We start from the raw sequence: 12,148 nt of genomic DNA, 5'->3' as shown, positions 1-12,148 counted from the left end.
GTGCCTGCCCCCGCCCTGCCAGTCCCTGCGTGCCTGAGGTTGTTTGGTTTCTCTCCCGCTGTGCAAATTCCAGGTCATCAGGGAAATAATCTGGTCCCAGGCCCTGCCTCACCTTCTAGAGAAGAAAGGCACAGAAGGGGAAAGCTCCCTGTTTTGAGAACTCTGTCAGTCATCCCCACAGAGCCCAAGGGAAGCAGGGAGGGGAGTGCAAGCTTGGGAGAATCCAGGAAGGCTTCACAGGGAGGTGATATTTGAGCAGGGCCCTAAAGGCCAGATGGGACACCTGAAGAACAGTGGCTAGAAGGACGACCGATCGGTGCAGTTCCCGCCACATCCATCCATAGTTGGGGCCCTAAGGAGATGCCTGGAAGCAATCTAGTCCTGGGGCTATGACAGATGCAGTTCTCGCCCTCCAAGCGTACACCCCAGCAGGGGCGACAGCCTCGTCTCTGCTCTGCCAGGCCTTTCAGCCTTTGCCCTCGCTGTTCCTCCTTCCCCCTTCTCTGCCTGGCTGGCTCCTGCCCTCTCAACGCTGACTCAACGCTGGTGTCACCTGCCTGTCCCTCTCTAGGGGTCTGTGCTCACCTCCATATTTTAACTGGTTTCCACCACATTTCCCTCCACTAGACTGTCAGCCCCCCCTACAGACCAGGCACCTCATCCAGCCCGTGCTCAGCATGTATATTAAAGAGAGGACGAGCTGGGTGAGGGTGTCCACATTCTGAGGCCGTTTGGATTCAAGGGAGGATGCATAAACCCCTCATGGCTGCCAGACGCTGCTGAGAGATCCATCAATGACAGTTGGCCATGAGATTGGCAATGTGAAGGTCAGGAATGAGCCTGAGAAGATGGCGAGGAGGGGAGAGAGCGCCCGTGGGGAGTGCGTGTGGGAGACCGCAGAAGAAACCCTGGAGACGGTGACAACTCTTCTGAAGGACCAGAGAAATGGGTGAGGGAGTGTCTTCCTGAGATGGAGAATCACGCACATTTGCAAGCTGATGCAGAAGAGCCAAGAGTAGAGAGGGCGAAACTGAGGGTGGAGGAGAGAGAGGGAGAGAGAACTGATGGACGTGTGTCCTTGAGTAGGTGAGAGGAACAGGCTCACGAGGCTGCAGCCAGGCCGGCCTGGGCCACCCGAACAGGGGAGATAGTCTAGGATAAGGGGGGCAGGTGTGAAGATGCCTAGGACTGAATTTAGCCAGAGCTGTGCCAGGCGAGTGTGATGTGCAGAGGGGCTGGAGCTGCAACACGTGGCCACTGGGAGGTGGGGAGGGAGACAGGAGGGACCAAGGGGTGGTGAGGGCCAGTGCACAGGGGAAGATCAGTGGTTCAGAGGCCCCAGGCCCAAGGACCTAGGATCAGGCAAGGGAGAGGGAGGTGGAAAGGTAGGAGGGTTGGAGGAGACGCCTGGATGGAGGATCAGGGAGTGCGAGAGGCTACTGGGAAGGCAGGGCCAGGCCTAGCTAGGGTCCAGCTGGTGACAGTTGGCTGAGGCTGGCGGACAAGACCATGCGGGAAGAGGAGGCCAGTTATGGAAAGGGTCACAGAAATAGCCACTCCAATGACCAGGACTGGAGCAGGAGCAGTGCTGGAGAGGGCTGACACCAAGCTAGGGTGGGCTTTTTTTTTTTTTTTTTTTTTTTTTTGAGACAGAGCCTCGCTTTGTTGCCCAGGCCGGAGTGCAGTGGCGCGATCTTGGCTTACTGCAAGCTCCGCCTCCCAGGTTCACGCCATTCTCCCACCTCAGCCTCCCGGGTAGCTGGGACTACAGGCCCCCGCCACCACGCCCGGCTAATTTTTTTGTATTTTTTTTTTTTTAGTAGAGACAGGGTTTCACTGTGTTAGCCAGGATGGTCTTGATCTCCTGACCTCGTGATCTGCCCGCCTTGGCCTCCCAAACTGCTGGGATTACAGGCGTGAGCCACCGTGCCCGCCCTGGGGGGGCATCTTTGAAGAACGGGCAAAGTGGCCTCGAGCTGGCTCATCATGAAGGGGAGTGGGCGACCCAGTGCTGGTGTGAGATTCAAAGCTGGGGGACAATGTCCTGGAAGCGGCCTCAGGAACCAGAAGGACCCTGTCGACTTCTACACCCAGCAGAGGGAGGGTCTGAGGGATAAAGCAGCCCCCACTGAGCAGGCTGCAGGAAGCAGGGTCTGCGGGAGGCCAGGTTACAGTGCAATTTACAAAAGGTGTCAGGGACATTGTGGGAGGGGCTGAAGGCTCAGGGACTCCTGGCCCCTGGACGGTGAGGTACTGGAGGAGCCCCAACTTGTTAAAGCTCCTGCATGATTGCAGCTTGGGTTTGACAGCTTGGGGCTGTCCCAGCTACGCAGCCGCCCCTCTCTCCAGGTCCCCTTCACCTGGCCCCTGTTCCACCAGCAGCAGGGAGATGAGCAAAACTCTATCTCTGAAGGGACGTTTGTCCCAGAAACACAGGGCATGACTGCCCTTCCAGGCTCCAGCTGATGCCGTCTGCTCTGCTCCTGTGTCTGGAATTGGTGGGTTCTTGGTCTCACTGACTTCAAGAATGAAGCCATGGACCCTCTCGGTGAGTGTTACAGCTCTTAAGGTGGTGCATCTGGAGTTTGTTCCTTCTGATGTTCGGATGTGTCCAGAGTTTCATCCTTCTGGTGGGTTCGTGGTCTTGCTGGCTCAGGAGTGAAGCTACAGACCTTCGCGGTGAGTGTTACAGCTCTTAATGCGGCGCGTCTGGAGTTGTTCGTTCCTCGCGGTGGGCTCGTGGTCTCGCTGGCTTCAGAAGTGAAACTGCAGACCTTCGCGGTGAGTGTTACAGCTCATAAAAGTAGTGTGGACCCAAAGAGTGAGCAGTAGCAAGACTTACTGCAAAGAGCTAAAGAACAAAGTTTCGGGACCGAACTGGTTGCCAAATTGGGCTCGGGCAGCCTGCTTTTATTCTCTTATCTGGCCCCACCCACATCCTGCTGATTGGTAGAGCCGAGTGGCCTGTTTTGACAGGGCGCTGATTGGTGCGTTTACAATCCCTGAGCTAGATACAAAGGTTCTCCACGTCCCCATCAGATTAGTTAGATACAGTTTCGACACACAGGTTCTCCAAGGCCCCACTAGAGCAGCTAGATACAGAGTGTCGATTGGTGCACTCACAAACCTTGAGCTAAACACAGGGTGCTGATTGGTGTATTTACAATCCCTGAGCTAGACATAAAGACTCTCCACGTCCCCACCAGACTCAGGAGCCCAGCTGGTTTCACCTAGTGGATCCCGCACCGGGGCTGCAGGTGGAGCTGCCTGCCAGTCCCGCGCCCTGCGCTCGCACTCCTCAGCCCTTGGGTGGTCGATGTGACTGGGCACCGTGGAGCAGGGGGTGGTGCTCGTCGGGGAGGCTCCGGCCACACAGGAGCCCATGGAGTGGGTGGGAGGCTCAGGCATGGCGGGCTGCAGGTCCCGAGCCCTGCCCCGCGGGAAGGCAGCTAAGGCTCGATGAGAAATCGAGCGCAGCGCCGCTGGGCTTGCACTGCTGGGGGACCCAGTACACCCTCCGCAGCCGCTGGCCGGGGCGCTAAGTCCCTCATTGCCCGGGGCCAGCAGGGCTGGCCGGCTGCTCCGGGTGCCGGGCCCGCCAAGCCCACGCCTACCCGGAACTCCAGCTGGCCCGCAAGCGCCGCACGCAGCCCCGGTTCCCACTCGCGCCTCTCCCTCCACACCTCCCTGCAAGCTGAGGGAGTGGGCTCCAGCCTTGGCCAGCCCAGAAAGGGGCTCCCACAGTGCAGTGGCGGGCTGAAGGGCTCCTCAAATGCCGCCAAAGTAGGAGCCCAGGCAGAGGAGGAGCCGAGAGCAAGTGAGGGCTGTGAGGACAGCACGCTGTCACCTCTCACTCCCATGCATAGACCTGGGGCCCAGTGCCCCCTCTGCTGCAGGCCCCTACAAAGCATGAGGGGATGGCTCCAAACATCACTTTTTTTTTTTGAGACAGAGTCTTGCTCTGTTGCCTGGCTGGAATGCAGTGGTGGGATCTTGGCTCGCTGCAACCTCCGCCTCCTGGGTTCAGGCGATTCTCGTGCCTCAGCCTCTGGAGTAGCTGGGATTACAAGCATAATCCTAGGCACCACCACACCCGGCTAATTTGTGTATTTTTAGTAAAGGCAGGGTTTCACCATGTTGGCCAGGCTGGTCTCAAACTCCTGACCTCAAGTGAGTCAACCACCTCGGCCTCCCAAAGTGCTGGGATTACAGGTGTGAGCCATCGTGCCTGGCCCCAAAGTCACTTCTTTAAAGACTGACCAATCCAAAGTTCCCAACCTGGAGTCCACTAGGAGCAAGAGTGGGGTTCTTCAAGGGTGGAAAGGTCGGGAACCACCAGAGCAATCCAACTATTGTTTTCCCATTTGATAGATGGGGAAACCAAGGCCAGGAGAGCATGGGCCTCTTGCTCCAGTCACACAGCCAATCACTGGCAGAGAGGGTGCAGAACGCAGCCTCAGGTCTCCAGGCCAAGGCACTCCTCTGCGCCTACCCTGCCTCCCCTCCCACCTGACAGCTGGTTCTTCTGGTCTGGGTGCCAAGCGTGGCTCCCTCCAACAGCCCTGCCATCTGCCTCTCCCTTCCTCCCTCCCTCCTCTTCCTGGCTTCTCCTCCTCTCTTCCCTTCCTCTCCCGGCCTCTGTTTTTTCTCCCTGGGGCTCAGGCCCGCCCAACAGCTTTGCACACGCTGCTCATGTGGGACTCCCCACATGGCTGGGGACTCCCTGGAGCAGGGGCCATGGGTTCCGATCCCAGTGACTCCAGTTAACCTCTCTGGGCCTCAGCTTTTCATCTAAGGAGGGGATAACAAAACCCACCACAGCAGACGTACGGCAGGCCTTTTAAACTTGCATTCAGGCCAGGCAAGGTGGCTCACACCTGTAATCCCAGCACTTTGGGAGGCCGGGGCAGGCGGATCACTTGAGGTCAGGAGTTTGAGACCAGCCTGGCCAACATGATGAAACCCCATCTCTACTAAAAATATAAAAATTAGCCGGGTGTGGTGGCGGACACCTGTAATCCCATCTACTCGGGAGTCTGAGGCAGGAGAATCGCTTGAATTTGGAAGGCGGAGGCTGCAGTGAGCTGAGATCATGCCACTGCATTCCAACCTGGGTGACAGAGCGAGACCCTGTCTCAAAAACAAACAAACAAAAATAACTTGCATTTTCTTTTCCTTTCTTTCTTTTTCTTTTCTTTTTTTGAAAGGGAGTTTCACTCTTTTAGCCCAGGCTGGAGTGCAATGGCGCAATCTCGGCTCACTGCAACCTCCACCTCTCGGGCTTAAGCGATTCTCATGCCTCAGCCTCCCAAGTAGCTGGGACTACAGACGCGTGCCACCATACCTGGCTAATTTTTTGTATTTTTAGTAGAGATAGGGTTTCGCTATGTTGGCCAGGCTGGTCTCGAACTCCTGACCTCAGGTGATCCACCTGCCTCTGTCTCCCAAAGTGCTGGGCTTACAGGCATGAGCCTCCACACCTGGCCAAAATTTGCATTTTTATAAACTCTCGAGGCCTCCCCAAACCCAGGCCCTCCAATCCCATGTTACAGATGAGGCAACCGAGGCTGAAAGAGGTAGGGGTTTTCCAAGGTCCTGCTCTGATGGCCCTGCTCCTGATGCCCTAGGCTTTCTCAGGCTCTCTAGGCCGCCCCTGGGCTGTCCCTGGACATGAGGAAGTGCCCAAAACACAGCAGAAATCTATCACCTCCCGGCGGTCTCCTTGCAGCTGACCCTGTCCTAGACCTGAGAGAGAAGAAGCGGCGGAGCGGCCGGCCACAGGAGGTGAAGAGGTGAGAAAGACTCCAGGGTGGTCAGCAATAAATGCCAAACGAGGGCCGTGGGCCCACCTTCCTGTCTAGGTGACAGGGCTGTGCCCGGTACTGGGAGAGGACAGGCTGGACGTGACCACGCATTTCCAGCCACAGAGCCCTCTCCAAACCAAGCTTCCACAGGAGCTTCTGAAATACCCTTGACCCTCTCTCCAGCTTCCCACTGCCCTCAGAGGAAGTCCAGCTTGTGAGTCTGTCATCCAAGCCTCTCCTGGGCCACCCCTTGGGAATTCCTTCTTGTAGTGACCTGAGCCTCTGGGCCAGTGCTTCCCACTCAATCCTGTTCTCGTTATTGGAGCAAGAGTGCCTTGGGGTGGCAGTGAGCACTCAGCTGGCACTGAGCAGGGGACTTGTGGAATGAACAAATGAACATCAGAACTGGCCAGAGGTTCTGTCTCTACCCTGGACCCTCTTCCCCAACAACCGCTGGTTCCAGAATTTTCCTGTGGCCCCATGGCTGGCACATGGCAAGTTGGTTGGGGGAGGCAAGGGGTCTTATCTTGAAACTGCTGTGTTTACAAAAAACGTTCAGCTTTTTTTTTTTTTTTTTTCATTTGAGACAGAGTTTCGCTTTTGTTGCCCAGGCTGGAGTGCAGTGGTGTGATCTCAGCTAACTGCAACCTCCGCCTCCCGGGTTCAAGCGATTCTCCTGCCTCAGCCTCCTGAGTAGCTGGGATAACAGGCGACCGCCACCACGCTCAGCTAATTTTTGTATTTTAGTAGAGATGGGGTTTCACCACGTTGGCCAGGATGGTCTCGAACTCCTGACCTCAAGTGATCCACCCGACTTGGCCTCCCAAAGTGCTGGGATTATAGGCGTGAGCCACCTCACCTGGCCAAGTTCAGCTTTTTTATTCAGTGGTCACTTGGGATGATGGGGGGTGTAGTGGGGGGGGGGTGAATAAAACCAGGGGTATAAAGCTGCCCCCCTCAGGCCACCCCTTGGTGCCATGGATATCCAGGCAGGGAACCCACAGGGAGTACACAGAATGTGGAGCCCAGCAGTCCGGGTTCAAACCAAGTCTCTGACAAGCCCAGGCCTTGAGCTAGCACAAGTCACTTCTCCAGGCTGAGCCTTAATTCTGTCATTTGTAAAACGCGGGGGAAGATACCCACCCCACTTACAGAACCATGTGGTATTATGGCCAAAGCCCTTAAAAAATGAACCCTGAAAATGGCAACATTTCAAACATTTTATCATTTTCATTTTGTCAAAGTAGAGAATTAAAGAAACATTGACTGGGCGCGGTGGCTCACGCCTGTAATCCCAGTACTTTGGGAGGCTGAGGTGGGTGGATCACTAGGTCAGGAGTTTGAGACCAGCCTGGCCAAGATGGTGAAACCCCATCTCTACTAAAAATTTAAAAAGTAGCTGGGCATGGTGGTGGGTGCCTGTAATCCCAGCTATTCGGGAGGCTGAGGCAGGAGAATCACTTGAAACCAGGAGGCAAAGGTTGCAGTGAGCCAAGATTGCGCCACTGCACTCTAGCCTGGAGACACAGCGAGACTCCATCTCAAAAACAAAAAACAAACAAACAAAAAACTCATCTGCCAGCACTGATATTCATTCCCTATAGTCCATTTTAGCCCCCTGCAAAAAAGAATATAAACTCCAAATAAAAGGTGGTCCTTTCTATTAAATCAGTTTAGCTCCTTGCTGTAACTCCTTTTTTTCCCATCTGGCTTTAAAACAAAGAAATGAGTCACTGACGGGTGGCAGTCACCGCGCAACAGATCAGGCACTTCTGACCCAGCCCAGCCCAGTTCGGCTGGGAAGACTGAGGCACACAGAGGGTGGGGAGGGGACACTTACTGAAGGTCACAGCTGTGGCCTGGGGGTGCCAGGAGTGGCAGCTGATCTGCCACTGGGGCGATGACACCAAGAGGTGAGAAAGCCTTAGTCAAGAGACAAGCCATGCCGGATGCAGTGGCCCACGCCTCGCCTCATCGTCCCAGCTGCTCACAAGGCTGAGGTGGGAGGATCACTTGAGTCCAGGAGTCTGAGACCAGCCTGGGCAACACAGCAAGATCCTGTCTCTAAAAAAATAAAAAAGAGACAAGCCAGGTCTTGGAGGCCCTGCTTCTGTGCAGGCTGACCCAGGGGCTCGGAGGGCTTGGGTTCCAGGGTGGGTCCAGGTTGGTGAGGCCCTGAAGCTTACATGATTTGGGAGCCCTCCTTTGGAAAAGCAACAGAAAAAAAAAATCTTTCTTTTACAAATTTTACAAAAATCCCAGGTCCAGGCCGGGTGCAGTGGCTCACGCCTGTAATCCCAGCACGTTGGGAGGCCAAGGCGGGTGGATCACCTGAGGTCAGGAGTTCGAGACCAGCCTGGCCAACATGGTGAAACCCCATCTCTACTAAAAATACAAAAATTAGCTGGGCGTGGTGGTGTGTGCCTGTAGCCCCAGCTACTTGGGAGGCCGAGGCAGTAGAGTTGCTTGAACCTGGGAGGCGGAGGTTGCAATGAGCCGAGATGGCACCATTGTACTCCAGCCTGGGCAACAGAGCAAGACTCCATCTCAAAAAAAGAAAAAAAAATAATCACAGGTTCACGTGCACATGCTGTTAGGGCCCCTCCAGGGCTGTGGTAGGGGTCTGGGTTGTCCAGGAGTCCTGGACAGGGTGACAAATTGTCCCTGTTTGTCTGGACTAAGGGCCTCTCAGAATGCTAAAGGCAGGAAGTTCCAGCACATCAGGATAAACGGGTCACCCTGGTCCTGGAGCTCAGCTTCACTTGCTCTGCCCTGTGGTGTGAGGGCCAAGAGCAGGCGCCAGCTGCATCCCCCGCAGCTCCTGATGTGTTTAAATGGCTCAGCACGCCACACAGTTTCGAAAAGACCAGAAGGGGACAGCACCATATTCACTGCAGCCCTCCCTAAGTGGTGGTATCACATGATTACCACCCCCCACCAAACTTTTTCTGTTGTGGTAAAACACACGTAACATACAATTTACCATCTTCACCATTTCAGTGGTGTTAAGTACATTCCTACCGTGCAACCATCACATGTGATTTTTATACTTTCCGATAATTGGCAGGTATTACTTTGATCAGGAAAAAAAGCTACTTTTAAAGGTGTCAATCAGCCTGTATCAGACACCTCTTGGTTCGACAAAGGTAGTGAGCGCCTTGTATCCACGTGTGTGAGCAGGACTGGGAGGTTGTGGGGTTGTTTGAGCATTGGTTGGTCCAGGTGACCTTTGTGTCCTTTCCAATCCTGACATTCCAGGATTCTGGATTCTTCCCTGCCCCAGGGGGAGAACTACGCTTTGGAGACAGGAAGACCTAGGCTCAAATGCTCGTCTGCCACTTACATGCTTAGTGACTTTAGGCCAGGCACTTGGCCTCGCTCGCTGAGCCACAGCTTCCTCTAGTGTTGGGGAACCAGCTAGGTAGCTGTGTGTGGTCTTGCACCCCATGGGTGCTCAGAGGGGCTGATCCTTCCTCCTGCTTTCCACGTTCTCTCCCCTGGATGTGCATATGTATAAACCTCATCCCACCAGGCCCAATCTGACATCACCTTCACTATGAAATTTGATTCCACAGCAGGGAGACCCCTCTCCTGGCTCTTGTGGCCTCTGCCTGGGGGCACCTGGCTCACTCCCCAGTGGGACTGTGGCTTCCTGAGAACAAGGGCTGCTTCTGAGTCACGCTGCCTTCCCTCGGGGCCCAGCAGATTCAATAAAGCTTTGCTAAATGAAGGCATCACAGGCAGAAATGACCCAAGCAGACAGAATGCCCATGCCCCCTCACAAAGCCAGTGGCTTCGCCCTTCCAGGCCAGAGGCCCAGGGGTGGGCAGACTAAAGCAGTGAACACAGCCCACCCGCCTGATCCGGCAGGTGCCCCCCAGGGCTCCCACCTTTGCCAAGGGTCTGTTGGGGCATCTGGGGAGCAGGAGACTGGCACAGATAAATGAATTCAGAGCCACAAACACAGAAGTGCTGGGGTGCCCGGCTCTGTGCAGGCACTGACACAAGGGCTAAAGGAACTGGGCTTTCCTGCCCTCAAACAGCTCCCATCTGACGGCATTCGAGAAGAAAAGGCTTTAAATGGGGTCATCCTTCGCAGGCCAGGGATACATACCCAAGCCATCCTACCAACCAGACCCTGAAAACCAAGGAAAGGAGGAAGCTTGGGCACCCTGAGGTCACAGCTGGCCTTGGGGTAGCCCCTGGGGTCCCTGACAGTCTAGCCCATTCCTAGTCTAAGCCCACCAGGAATGGGCCCCAGGCCTGCAGAGGCCAGAACCTCGAGTGGGAGTTTCTGGGATACAGCCAGCCAACCCCAGGGAGCCCCAGAAACCCCCTCTCCAGACCCCAGCAGGGCTTCTTTCCATGAGGTGCCACTCAAGGCACCTGAACCCCTCCCTCTGTGCTCACTGTCTCTGATCCATCCTCCCCCTGACCACCCGTCTGAACAAGAGCCCCACTCAGCCCTCTGCACTGAGGACCCTGCCCCCCAGCTAGGCTGGAGGCCACCCTGGCCTCTTCACTGTGAGAGCAGACCTTTCTCCCAGACACCCGCCTTGGGCATCCAGGTGCATGCTGAGTGGGAGGGGTGTTACCGGTTCATAAAATGTCAGAGCCCAAGGGGGCCTCAAGAAGGCTCCTCCCACCTTGTCTATAAATTGGGAAACTGAGGCATGAGAGAGGGGATGACACTCCCCACCTCGGAATTGAAGTCCTCATTTCTCGAGAACATTTCCTGGGTGGCTCCCAGCCCAAGGTCACGCAGAGAAGGAGAGGCAGTTCCCGGGTGGAAGAGAGGTACTCAGTTCCCGACTCATCGCTCCACACGGGCCGGGCTAGGCAATACGAACCCGGTTCCCGGCCCTCTCCTCCTCCAACGTCCATCGCAGGCGCGGCGTGCACCCCAGCGACATGGTCCACGCCCTGATCCACCCCCCAAAAAAGGCCACCTTAAACCCTGGCTCTGTCCCCACGGTCCCCAGTCCGCCCTGGCGGCCGCGCACAATCCGAGCCTTTCGCTGCATAGCCGCGGCCTGGAGGTCACAGCAATCGGGGCGGGAAGGGGGGCGCACGAACCGGGGGCCCCAGGAAACCAGGGCTCCGGGAGCCGGAGCGGCGTCTCCCGCGAGCACCAGGGATCCCGCCCGCCCCGGGCCCGGGAAGGAGGAGCGGCGGCAGCGGGCCCCGCAGGCAAGACAGCTCCTCGCCCGCCGCCGCGCCGCCGCCGGGTGCCCGTTGGGGTCGGGGTCGGTCCGGGCGCGCCGCCTTTGCTCACACCCCCACCACCCCGGCCTGGCTGAGCCGCCGGCCAGTCCGTCCTTACCCAAGACACGACGCGCAGGATGGTGTGCGGCTGCCGGACCAGGGTGTAGGGGTCGAAGGCGCCCCCGGCTTTGCCCGCTCCGTACGCACCCCCTTCCATCGTGGCTGCACCCGCACGGTGCCCCCCGCTCGGCGCGCGCCGCCGACCCGTGCGCGTGCGCGGCGCCCCCGCCCCCTCCCCTGCGCGCGCGGCCGGCGGCCCAGGGCTCCCGCGAGGGGGCGTCGTGAGCGGCGGGCGCAGCTCGCGGGGCGCGGGCGGGGGGCTGGGCAGCGCGCGACCTCGGGCGCGGGGGCGCGCGTGCGGCGGCCCGGGGCTCAGGGCGCGCTCGCAGCCAGTGCGGTGACCTCTTTGCAAAGTGTTGGGGGGAGGGCGGTGCGTGTACAGCAAGTGTGGGCCGTGTCCCTGCCCCGCATCCCCGGTCCCCTGCCCCGGTCGCAGCCCCTCTGAGCCGTCGGCTCTGCTGAAACCATCTTCATGCTTGATTTGTTTGGCTGTTTCCTGCCACTTTGTCGGCCCCAAATATAATGAGAGGGCAGGAGCCGTGTTCGTCCTTCTTAGAGGGTGCTTGGTACACAGTAGGCGCCGCATGAATATTTCTCAAATGAATGAATGAACCACGAGTGAATGACCCTCTCTTACAGCCCTCCAGAGCAGCCCCCACCTCCCAGGACCACCCTTCCCCTGCCTCTTACGATGACGTCATGTGTGTCCCTGTGCCCGCGCACCCTCCCACCCCCAGCCTGGAGGGGCCTGGCACAGAGGCGGCGGCTGAGACTTCCTCTTCCCCATCCCCTCCTACCCCAGAACGTTGCCCCTTTCCTGAATCTAGCAATTAATTACGCAATCATTTGTTCATGGCCTCTTCTGCTGCTAGTCTGTGAGCTCCCGAGGCCCAGGTGTTGTCTAACTTATTCAATGCCTTACCCAAGGGCCTAGCGTAGAGTAGGTGCTCAGTAAACAGAGCCTAGTCCCCATCACCCCATCACAGCTTGGGCTAGACCTCCAGGTTTCATGGAAACGG

The 12,148-nt window shown here is 57.2% G+C and overlaps 1 protein-coding gene across 3 annotated transcripts in view; it reads right to left on the bottom strand.

The window, feature by feature from the left end:
• The window catches only part of SYNGR1 (synaptogyrin 1), a 35,594-nt gene extending 24,292 nt beyond the window's left edge, over positions 1-11,302 (bottom strand). For all 3 annotated transcript variants that reach the window (XM_031005449.3, XM_063704686.1, XM_031005450.3), the window contains exon 1: positions 11,128-11,302. In XM_031005449.3, the coding sequence (XP_030861309.1) occupies positions 11,128-11,226 (99 nt within the window). In that variant the 5' untranslated portion in view covers positions 11,227-11,302. The remainder of the gene's footprint in view (positions 1-11,127) is intronic.
• Positions 11,303-12,148: the final 846 nt, after the last annotated feature.

The sequence above is a fragment of the Gorilla gorilla genome, chromosome 23 (genome assembly GCF_029281585.2).
Source record: "Gorilla gorilla gorilla isolate KB3781 chromosome 23, NHGRI_mGorGor1-v2.1_pri, whole genome shotgun sequence".
In the NCBI taxonomy this organism is placed as follows: domain Eukaryota; kingdom Metazoa; phylum Chordata; class Mammalia; order Primates; family Hominidae; genus Gorilla; species Gorilla gorilla.
Note: the sequence above shows the minus strand (reverse complement) of the source record. Positions and strands in the feature narration are given on the sequence as shown.